Source organism: Copadichromis virginalis, linkage group LG18, assembly GCF_057382275.1.
Source record: "Copadichromis virginalis isolate Kocher_CV1m ecotype Utaka linkage group LG18, C_Virginalis_male_GT1.1, whole genome shotgun sequence".
Taxonomy (NCBI): domain Eukaryota; kingdom Metazoa; phylum Chordata; class Actinopteri; order Cichliformes; family Cichlidae; genus Copadichromis; species Copadichromis virginalis.
The window spans coordinates 19,281,605-19,293,643 of record NC_140635.1 but is presented as its reverse complement, the minus strand read 5'-3'; the positions used below and the strand labels follow the sequence as shown (position 1 = coordinate 19,293,643).

General features: G+C 44.2%; 1 protein-coding gene across 3 annotated transcripts in view; it reads right to left on the bottom strand.

Moving 5' to 3' along the window:
• The window catches only part of LOC146687678 (zinc finger protein 521-like), an 87,260-nt gene that overhangs the window by 60,807 nt on the left and 14,414 nt on the right, over positions 1 to 12,039 (bottom strand). For all 3 annotated transcript variants that reach the window (XM_085438191.1, XM_085438193.1, XM_085438192.1), the window contains exon 3: positions 11,630 to 11,830. In XM_085438191.1, the coding sequence (XP_085294317.1) occupies positions 11,630 to 11,830 (201 nt within the window). The remainder of the gene's footprint in view (positions 1 to 11,629; positions 11,831 to 12,039) is intronic.

The window sequence follows — 12,039 nt, the reverse complement described above, 5'->3', positions numbered from 1 at the left end:
AAAGTGCTGCCGTGGCAACAGGATGGAAATGGGGATCATAATGTATTCATGGTGCTGGCGACCTGGGGGCTGCGGAGCACGCTCTCTGGGGACTGCACTTTACCCAGAGCCAGACGTGTCTGGGCAAAATCACTCTACACAAGACAGCAGCAGAATACTGAAGAGCCATGACAGGATGGAGAAAAGGAGGAAAGAATGCAAGAAAGAGAGGAAGAGAAAGTGACAAAGGAAGAGAAAGACGGAGATGAAGGAGCACAGAAAGTGGTAGAAATAGGAAATGATAATAGAAATCAAAGAAGAAGAAGGGCTGAGGCATTAGAGGTAAACAACACATGCTGAGTGGTGTCAGAGATTACTGTAAAGGAAAGGATGCTCCATTACTATTGTATAAAGCTGAAACTTCAGAACACAAAAGACAAAAAGATCTAAGGCTTGAGGACAGAGGGGGGGGGGGGGGGGAAGGCTGTGATTGGTGGGAAGGGGCTTGCTGGGATGAGTGGCTCTACCTTGAGAAGCCTGATGCTGCTTGACCAGGTGGGTGGTTGGCTGGGAAATAAATTGCAGAGGAAATTGGTCTAGATTATCAGGGCCACAAAGAGACATGGCCCTTTGGCCATGGGTAAGGCTGGATAAATGGGTGGATGAGTAAATGAACGGAGGGCTAGAAAGCAGGAAGATTGATGGCTGAGCAGATGGATGGTTCAGGTGAACTGAGAATCCAGTTACCCGCCATCCACCATCCCCATCACTGACCACCCCGCCCTCTCCTGAAAAATAACTGCTTACATTAGATTACATTCTGTGTTTTTTTTTTAACTAGCTGAATGTAATGCACTCTCCGACTATTTCTATCTTAATGATCTTCCCTCCTCTTCACATACGTGCACACACAAAGCCATACACATTCACAAGCCACACAATACACACGTGCGAGAAAAACACACACCTGCACAAACAAACAAACAAACACAAAGCTATACCCTGACCTGCTTTTCCTCAACAGGAGGGCAGCTACAACAGGCACCATGCCAGGTAAACATCCTCAAGCCTTGTGCACTCACTGCAGAGGGTAAAGCTCAATGCTGGAAACATACTCCAAAATACAAGAAATAGTCAATTATGTTTAGGACTGGAAAGACTTTCTTAGAATATATATATTCCTCTTACAGGCCCTCCTGCTGTATTAAAAACACAAACCACACATACACACACAACCTTTGCTGCATTTTATATCAAGGCTCATTCTGTAACAGAAAGTCATAAGACGTCCCCCTAGAGGTGATGATTCAAATGCATTAAGTCTCCCAAAATGAGAGAATTCACCTGCAGACTGTGGCGTGTCCTTCTGCACTAACTATCCTCCACACGTAGTACACCCTCAGGCATTCAACCTAGGGCCACAGTCAACTCCCCTGTCTCTCTTTCCTCCTTCCCTTTAGCTGACAGGTTCTTCGACTGCTAAGCTCCAACGCGGACTTCTGTGTTTGTGATGGCTGTGCAGGGCAATCAAGGGAGTGAAAGAAAGCACGCAAAAAAAGGAATGATGAAGGGTGTGAGGGGGGATACGGGCAAAGAAGAGGTAGAGACAAACAAGGACATCAACAACGTGTTCACACAGAGAGATGACCCCTGGCCATCCCGAGGCATCTGGTTTATCTGGCTGTCTGGGTAAGCCACGCACACACCTAATGACTCCAGACCGGTCTGCGTCCCATAGGTTTTATCCCGGATTACGGATGGGGAATGACAATGGGCTGGTAAACTACTGTGCCGCACGTCTAAGAGCTCATATCAGACAAGGAGCTCTCCATGATGAAAAGACTAGGCTGAGTTTGAAACAAGGTTCAAAGTTACTGGAAACTTGCAGCAGAAGTTTCTGAATTACATTCACAACATGATTAATGTATCCTTTCAAAAACATGTACAATATAGGTTTAAGACGCCTGCATTTTTATTGCCGCTCTATTGCTAATTGGTATGCATCATAAATAGTATAGCACTTCCCAAACTGAAGGTCAGCTACACCTATAACTCTAAATTGTGCATAATCTTGGCAGCCAACATGGAGACGAAGTTTGGACTCTAACCTCCCAATCCCCCCCCACCCCTACCCTCATGCTACATGGCACTGCTGAACCTCAATCTACTTCAGCGGTGGAGATTAGTAATCATCTAGGGTCTTCATATTGATGGCCAGGCTCAGCTTGTTTGCATATTTACTGGCCTCAGAGCCCAGTCGCCTGAGGTGAGAAGCAAATTACATTTCTGCTTACCCCCACGCACACAACTCTCTCGCACTCTTTCGATTTCTATCCCTCGTTTTCTCCTCTTTTTTTCCCAACCTTGTTTCTCTTAACATGCTGATCAGTCATCTTGCGGTAAGCATCCTTGCCTGCCCTGGTTGCATCTGAATAGCAGTCTCATTTGGCTAACATCATCACAGCGTAATCTTGTTGGAGAGAGCAATCAGTTTACTTTGGAATTAGGTATTCCGTTGGCGGGCCCAGAGAGAGGGAAGGCTCATAGGGTTTAAAGGATGCAAACGAAAGCATGCTCTCCAGAATACAGTCTTGAGCCTGATTGGGTGATAACAACCCACACAGGCTCCATGTGAGAGTAATGAATGGCCAATGGGAGGCCTGAATAATAATGCAATTGGATTAAAATCCAATCATAAGATGGTTTTGTCTGTTGACTTTGTTTGTGGGGTATGTTCTACAAACCAAGTTCATGATGAGAAAGATGCATCATGCTTTGACTGGGGGCACATAATGTCCTAATATAAAGATTACCACTCTGTTTACTACGGCCTGATCTCTCTTGGCTGTCAGTCAGTCTTGCAGGATTTTGTTGATGTGATTTCACTGTACACATATTGCATTTATAATGAGCCTGATAACACGGTGGAGTGACAGCACCAGTAGATGTTCTTTGCCGTCTTAAATCAGTGGCTTATTTAGAGAATGGCTGCCACAGGTGGTGAGTTACTATTTAATCAGGGATTTTAATGTCTCGGTTTATCGCGGAGACATGTTCCAAGCTGGCAGCCTTTCGCAGAATCCTACCCACTCCTTGGGAGGTCCTCTCTAAGGAGAGGCTCTCTGATCAAATCGATTGACTCTTCCAGCAGATTGATCAGCCAGGCAGGTTGGAGGTGGAAGATCAGATAACCTTTACATTCTCAGTCCCCCCCCCCCCCCACCCAATCTGTCCACTGCTCTTAACATTAGAAGGACGTCTCTGTGCTACCTGACAGCATGTCTTTACTGTTGAACCATTACATTCTGTTATAGCACATGGTGCTTTCACTGCCAAAGCATAGTCCAGCTGGTGGCCTTGGAGACCTTAAATGACACCCATCGTGCCCATAAAATAACATTTATGAACCTACCTTCCAGTCTGAAAATGGCAATTAGTGCTAAGGAACAAATGTGCTACTTTACACGATATTTGAGAATCCCTGTCCTTGCGGGTGGTTCAACTTCCCATATCCTGAAGTGTAGGAGTGGCTGTTCCACAGAGCCACATAGCAGCCCCCACCCAAACACTGCCCCCTGGCCAACAAAAACAACCCCTGGGAAGGGTAGAGGAGAGGGGGAAATGTTGAGTTGGTGATAGTGTAGCCCCAAAGCTCCTAAACCACAGTGGCTAGCAGGATGCCGTCACAGCTGGCTCCGTTCCTTCCTGTGGGCCCGCTCCACAGAGCTCAGCCTGCAGGGAGACATAAACCTGTCGGACTGGTCACTCTTTCCACCACCCTCCGACTCCCTCCTTCCTTTCCTCCCATTACTGGTGAGTTTGGCAAAAGCCATGTAAGGAAAAAGCCCTATGGGGATCAATGTGCAGTACATTTCCACACAGACATGAGCAAAATCCTAAGACTTTTTTTTTTTCATTGGGGGAAATTGCAGAAGACGATTCAAAAGCCTGTTTCATTTAGGTGTGCATTGGGGTGAGTGAGGTATACACTGATTGGTGCACCCAGGTCACATCCTCATAACCTGGGGGTGATTATTATTATAGGGAGACATGCCACTGAACAAACGCTATTTGGCATATTTCACATACTAATACAAAAGGATAACTGATAACTGTTATAGTGCCATCTGATTCAAGGTCAATAGATTACTGCAAACTAAAGAAAATGTAATAAATGCATTACTAATGCTCTATAATTTAAAGGAGCATGAAGAAGACAAAACTTTGAACACCTGATTGAAAGATGCAGGTGAGCGAGAGAAAGAGAAATGGGGAAAACTAAGCATTTTACAAAGCATGTGTTTAAAAATGAAACCCTGGATGTCCGTAAAGTAAAAAAAAAACAACATTTTTGCCTTTTCTTTGTGTCTAGTTATGTTTCTCTGTATCTGCTTCATCATTATTCTGGTGAGTAGTCCCACGTTTGAAAGGGAAAAAAAGAAAATCATTTGAATTCTGGGGACCCAGAGGAGAATGAGCAAAACCCAGAGGTAAGATCCAAGCTCGCTCTCCGTGCCCTTCCGTTGGCTGCCTACCTGGTAAACATCTCCACAAGCTCCTTGCTTTCAAAACACGTCAACCGGTGCCTATGTACTTTAGACTGGCCGGCCAAGCAGGAATTGAGACTTTATTTGTTTTTTACTTTTTCCCGTCTCTCTTCCGAGCCATCGCACATAACCTGTCTGGCATTAATGGTGTTGTTAATAAAATACGGCAGGTCTGTGGGTGGATTTGCCTGGCAGGCCTGGTGCCTGTCCTTCTCAGAGATAAGCCCACTGCTGGCCTTATCTACCTCCCACAGCCCCACCCAGCAGTGCCGAGCACTGGACACACAACCCGTCAACTCATCATTGGCTAATTACCACCTCTGACTGCCTTACAAAGAAGGCCTGGACTCACATTGCTGCTAAGATTGGCTCTTCCCTACCTTCACTGTCTTTTCTCTACTTCTTTATTATTTTTTCTGACTTTATTCAATCTAAATATTCAGTTTTTTATCTCCTTCTCTTCATACATTTCACATATCCCTCCTAGCGAGGTTACTCCTGCCTCCTCAGCCACCAGTTAAGCACAGAGTCTACGGCAGCATTTTTCAGCTGTCACTTGGAACAGGGAATAATGCGACGGCTTCATTGTGGGTGGTCAGGTAAATCCTCTGTGCACCTTCCACATATGCATCTTGAAAAGTACAAATGTTTATTTTACAGTCTCTTAGTAAGGGCTTAAGCCATTTGTGAGCTGGAGTCAGTTCAATCTCATAGTTTCAGCAGAACAGCCGAAGTCACTTGTGTTACAGAGAGAGAGAGCGGTTTCTTTTATTCAATTGTTTTCCACTTCCACAAGCGTGTGCCAAGGGGGAGGAAAGCGCCGGCTTAACACGCTCTGCAATTCAACACGGCCAGACGCAGTCCTATTAAGATTTAATGTGCCATTCTTCTGCTTGTGCCGCTGAAAAAGACTTGCAGGCTGAGGAAGAGAGTGAACAAAGAGCAGGCAGAGCCAGGGCCAGGGAGAGATACTGAGTGTGAGAGAAACCGAAACAACCGCTTCTTGGGCTGGTCATTGTCTCAGAACTGAAGACAGTAGTTTCAAAGGACCGCTACACAGCAAAAAGGGGAAATAAGAACACTGTTGTTGGTATAGGTTTTCGCTCAGGTGCTTGTAGCTTGTAGTTCTGGGTGAGTGCAGGAGATTATCTCTGTTTTGTCCACATGTCATCTCCGCTTTTGTGGCTACCTACTTAAGAAAGAGGTCAACTGGATGAAGTCCCGGCATGTGTTTAGCCTCCTGGGCGATGAATTATGTGTCGTCTAAAATGCAAAGTGCAGGCACGCAGGTGCTGAGAGGGAGCGTGTGTGCTCGTGCTTGTTAATAAGTGTTTGTGTGTGCACGGATGACTGATTGAACAAGCGAAAACGTGAGAGACACAGAGTGTTAGATAGATGGGGGATGCGGATACGAGAAAAGCAAAGAGTTGCAGTGCTAGCCATTGTTGTTTATGCTTTAAACCCACAAAGCCGAGCAAAAAAACACAAAAAAACCCTGCAAGTTCCTCTATTCTTATTTTGATGGTTTTTCTGCAGAAAATGCAGCCCTCGTCTGACAAAGACCAATAAATACTTTATACAGTGCATAATATGTGCCGTGTGGAGCACAGGGGAAAGAGAAAGAGGGCGTCCTCACGAGGGCATATGCTTTGAATTCCTAATGACATTCCTGTTAACGTTGCTGGCACTGTTGCACAAAGAGGAAATGCACGGGGACTCTATACCACGGAGTCAACATCTACTTTAATATCTTTTCTACCTCTTTCCCTCCATACCTATTTTTCTTTTCTCTCAGACGCTCACGTAGAACATGCCCCCCACACAAACACATACACAGGAAAGACTCAAGCCCAATTGTAAGAGCTCACTCTAGCATGAGGTCTCTTTTCAGTGGCTGCGTTGTGCCAGAAGTAGCTATTCTCCCCTGACCGCCTCTCCTCCTTTCAAAGCCTTGTAATCAGTGTGCTGCTCTTTGTACCAGGATGTCGCAAGACACCCCGGCAAAAACACAGCAGAATTTCTGATGAACGGCGGTGGCTCAGAGTTCGGCTAATCAGGTCTTGTCATGTCGCTTTTCTTCTTATGTGAGCCCTTTTGAAGCGAATAAAGTCTTTGCAGTTTGGCACATTCTTCTTGGCAGCTACAAAGCAGCTGTTGGATCAATACACAAAGTTAGTAGAAAAAAAACAGTACAACCAATAGGAGCCTGTTGGAAACAGTTAGTATAAAGCACGGACTGCCAGGAGTCTGTTCATAGTTGAGGGTATTACTGAATGTTTCCATGCTGCTGACCCAAAGGCTTGATGTAAATGAATTCAAACACTTCAAGCAAACATGTTGTGGTTGGGAATAGAAGGGGGGGACATTGATCAGCAGGTTTAAAAAAGAAATGGTGCCCATTGCAAACAGAGAAAGAGTTTCTATCATATTAGCATGTTCTGCATTGTGAGGAAATGTTATTGTTTTTCAGTGAGTATTAGTGTTTCATTTGTATTTTTCTCATAAATCTGAAATGTGTTTTATTGAAGCTGAGTGCATTTTGCAGTGTCTACAGGGATGAGGAAAAGGGGAAATCTACATAATATAAATCCATATATGGCCCAGTTATCTCTCTCTCTTTCTCTGTTGCACCCACTCTGATTGATTCCTTTATCTGAGGGAAGCAGAAGACATGCTCTGTTTGCTCGCACAGTGGCCGGCAGGAAAGCAGAGAAAGACACTTATTAAAAAGGTCATCTCACAGAGGGTTAAAATAGCAGGGCACAGATCTCTCTGGGGGGAGCAGACATGCCCCTCCTCTAGTGAAGGACACAAGAAAAGGTGTTGCTCAAGGGAGCTGGACCCATAATGAAAGAACGGCCACTAGGCTGCCAGCCCATGTGTGCACTAGGCTATTCAAATACCTTCAGAGACGCGGAATTGAAGAATTGACCGAGTAAGGCTGTGTGAAAATGCAATCTTTTGAATTAAACTCTGAGCTAGAGGTGTTATTTTTATTTACAGTGTGGGCTAGTAAACACAAGCTGAAATGAGATGAGAAGCAAGGTATTTCTTTGGCGAGTAGGCCTGAAGGCATGTTTCCTTGCCTACCACTGCAATCTCATACCTGGCATATGAACATCTCTTGTGCCAACTGAGAACAAAAGTCAAACTACACACACACTGTTTCTCTTTCTCCATTAAGGATAGGTAACAATATAAGTGTGCGCAGACAATGCAGCGTGATAGTGAGACAAAGCATTTGTGAAGCGTTTTTGGAAAGTCCTATGGAATAGCTATGCCTCCAGCCTCCTGTCTCTTCCCCAGGGTAGCCTAAAGCCATGTCGGCAGGATGCTGATCCCCACACGGAAACCTGATCCGCAGCCATTCTGGAGCCGAGGGGTGGGGTGGGGTGGGGGGGGGGTCTCCCCCCTCAGAGCCTCTCTACTTCTGCCCCAGAGTTAGAGGGGTGCTCTGGGGGAACATTCTTCTAGCCCTGCCCCAGCCAGCCTCCACTCTCAACTCTCTAGAGGAGCATTCTTCCAGCCCTGCCCTAGCCTTCACTGGGATCTCCTGGGGAGCATTCCTGAAGCCCTGCCCCAGCTCAAGACGGGCTCCCTGGGGACACATTCCTGCAGCACTCTCTCTCCCTCTCTTTCACTCTCCACATCTCCCTTCTTCTCCCTTGCTCTCTTTCTCAGGCGCTCGCCTTCCTCTGCAGTCCAGCATTAGTGCGATCAATAGCACCGATCGCATCGGGGACACGAGGCAATCCATACCCATGTGCTCCCTTAGCGCACTGCAGTGGCCACAGCTTAAGTGCATGGGAAGGTGTTATACCTCTGCCAGATGGGGAGAGACAATGGCCGCCATTGATCGCAGTGACATGTAACATCTTTTTCTTTCTCTCTGTCCATCGGGTGTGGTCGACACACAGTTAGAATCTGTTTAGACTTTATTTCACTTGCCTTATCCGACTACTTTTATAATATGTATTTTTTAAGCTTACTGACTGTATATGGGCTGTCTGTCTTAGGAAACTCACTGTATATGTTTTGATGGGAGGGGAAAAAATGCAGAGTTGTGTCAGCATGCAAATCTTCATACATGGATTGGTTCCAGTCAAGCTTTTGCAATTTGTTAACCAAAAATAAAATATTTGAAATCATAAAAATGGAGAGTTTAGCAGGTGCTGGTGGTTGATTAGAAAACGGCTCTAATAAAGGATCCATCTGTGAGTAGAGACTTGATGTAAGGCAGATTAATTGGTCATGGATGTCTACATAATGCCACATAGGAAATCTCATATCCCATATTCCAGAGAATGCACAAACACATACTCACAGACATACACACACACATTCAAAGTACTTAGTATGCCATCTAGAAGTTTCTTTTCTCCCACTGTGTTTGAATACTAATAGAGTGTTTCTGCACAATCACAATACCCTAATGGCAATTAGAATCTTTTGTTTGGCTTCCACAGGGGCTCTTATCCAAACTGTGTTTTTTTTTTTTCATCATTGAGCAATTAAGAGTTATTTGTCCATAAGATTGACATTTTTAAAAGACAGGCTTAATTATAGAAAAAAAATATGGCTGAGTCAGTCATGACCACATACTGAAAATGCTGCTGAACATTAAAGACCTGTCCCTGAATCAGAAACACAACTTTATAACATTATTGTTTTCTCAGTGTTGTGCAACAGTATAAGTATAGGAAGAACTTTAATTAAATAAAATCCTTTGTGGGGTTTTTTCTTTTCTTTCTGCATTCCTCAAATTGTCCCCAAACAAAGACTGTCCACACATCTGCAACGACTTGATTGAATTGGGTGTCAGATTGAAGAAAAAAAAGAGTGACAGGAGACTCTGCACTTTCTTTCCTTAAGACCAGTCATTTTTTTTGTTGGATGACAGTAATGCAGAAGTGAAGAGTGCAGTCAGTTTTCAAACCTTTAGCTGATTGAGTGTCGCTTCTTCTGAATTTAAACACATAGCAGGGCATAAAATCAATTGTGCAATGCACATGTATGCGTTTCTGCTCAAATTAACACAGACAGGAGGGTAACAGAAGGCATTTTTACATATTGAGTACACAAAAACACGAGACTTGAGGCTGTCTCACAGTTAATGGAAAATCTTTGTAAAACTCATGGGATATCTAACCTATAATTTGTGGTTTGCTGACGGTTGCAAAATATGAAATCAAACTGTGCTTGAATGTAAACAGAAAAGAGACTATTGCTGGGCATACACAAAAGTGCTAGCTGAAACATTCTAAGAGGGGGCATAACACACGTAAATACTGTTTCTACCAGCTGGGGAAGATTCCTTACAGTCAGAGAGGCGCATGACCCCGACAACTGTATCTGTCAGCTAGTCAGTAATAACATCCTGCTGCTGAGTGACCCAACAAAAAAAGTTGTGTTAAAAAAAAAAAACAACAACCTGAGGTTACAATATGATGTTTATACGACACTTTCTTTCTTTCAAAGTTTCACAATAAAAGCCTTGTTAGGAAGGGTTTCTGTGCACTGAGGTGCTCCAAGACTTTAAATTTGAAATGGATAAAGTAAGCTGTGACATTGAACTTAGAGCACATAACCACAAGGCTTAAAGGACTACCTCTAATGGAGCGCAACAGTGATGTTCTAGAAGCAGGGGTTTTGATTATGAGCCATGGTGTTGTAATGTAGACTTACCAAGAGCTACAACACTGTGAAACAACAGTATGTGTTCTTGTAGGAACCACAGGTCTGCATGAAACCCATCTTATTTGCAATGTCACGGAAAAGAACTACCCTACAAAACTGAAAACAGCGACATCTCTAATTGGTTGAGGTTGTTGTTTCCTGCAAATGCTTACTTACCAGCTTACTTTTTATGTTGCTAGTGCAGTTGAGTTTTTTTTTTCTGTCTTATGTTTTATATACATTCATTTATATATATACATTATACATACATTCATTTTCTTTTTAAAATTCAATGTGCTATCTATTCCACTTCAATTATCGAGTGTATCTTTAAGCCATAAACTTTCTTGCTTGCAATTTCTCCTCTTGTGTCCATTTACCATCCCTGGGGCATCAATAAAAGAGTCGATTACTGGGTTCAGTGAGAAATATTAAACATATTAAAGAGAAAAATCCTCATGATAACACATGCAATGACTGTCATTAAAGAATTATGACTGGCATTTTTACACACCATGCACTACATGACTTTATTGGACTTTGAGCCCAAATGAAACAGGCTAGTCATCATACTTAAAGACTGAATGCAACTCAATCGTAAACATCTCTGGGCTTTTCTGTTGAATGACAAACAATAGCGTCTGTACTACATCTGAAACAGAAATAGGACATTTTAGTTCACTTTATTTTTGACAGTAGAAAGAGACGAGACATGTGCCCAAACACTATGAAATGAGTATCAGATGGTGTTTCTCAATACGGGCCTGTCAGGGCATGTAAAGGAGGACAGCAAGTCCAGGAGAAACACATGGAAACCTTCAGTTCACATCATTAGTTCTGTCTGCCACCTTGTCAGGGTATTTATAGTCCTATTCATCCATCAACAGGTCAATGACACAGTCTGCCAATGGCATCCTTCTCTTTCAATCCCACAAGGTATTACTACTGCAGCTAGCTCGCACTGGGAGCAGCTGAGGGACTTTCCTGGAGCAAAGATCCATCTCCAGTTGGTGGTCTGGTTACTGTGGGACCTACTAGCTCCATGTTACTAATACTCGGTGTTATTGAAACGTTTCGAATTAGTATGGTGCCGTATAAAACCTTACACTGACACATGTAAGGACACGAGGCTCATACTATAAATACATATACTGCTATCTATTTTAATGGGCACGTGTGGGCCTGTTTAGATGTCGTCTCTGATGATATTAACGTACACCACAATATAACTAATGCGCTATGTGTGTGGAGGCCTGTGCTGCTGGATATCTACCAAAGAAACTGGTAGTCTGGTGTTGTGCTCCCCTTGGTGCAGTGTACTAACACACATAGTGTGGCATATTCTCAGATGAAAGCATAGAGTGAGAGTGGGAGAAGAGCTGAGTGGCAGAGTGGAGGGGAGGCTCGGTGGGCTGAACGTTGTTTACCTGTCAGCTGGCATTGATTAATCTTGTGTTCGGTGAGATCGCTCAGCGACTCGAACACCTGCCGGCAGCTGTCGCAGCTGTGCAGCGCGGGCTCCTCGTCCTCCTCCTCTCCCTCCTCTCCTTCCTCTGGAGAGAGCAGCCTCTTCCTTAGATGCCCGGTCTCACCATCCTCCGCCGCCCTCTCGAGGGCGCACTCTGGATCTGCCGAGCCACAGGAAATGACAGCACCACATAGTCAGAGGGGTGACCCACACAGCGAGGTACTACGGCTTCCTCTGGGTGACAATAAAATGGATTTCTAGACTCTGGATTTAATAAAAACAATAATAAAAACTGTAATAAAAATGCAGGTTCAATTTGGGCCTCTGTAACTCAACCACTCATGCCATAACAGAACTGTTGGGCAGGTG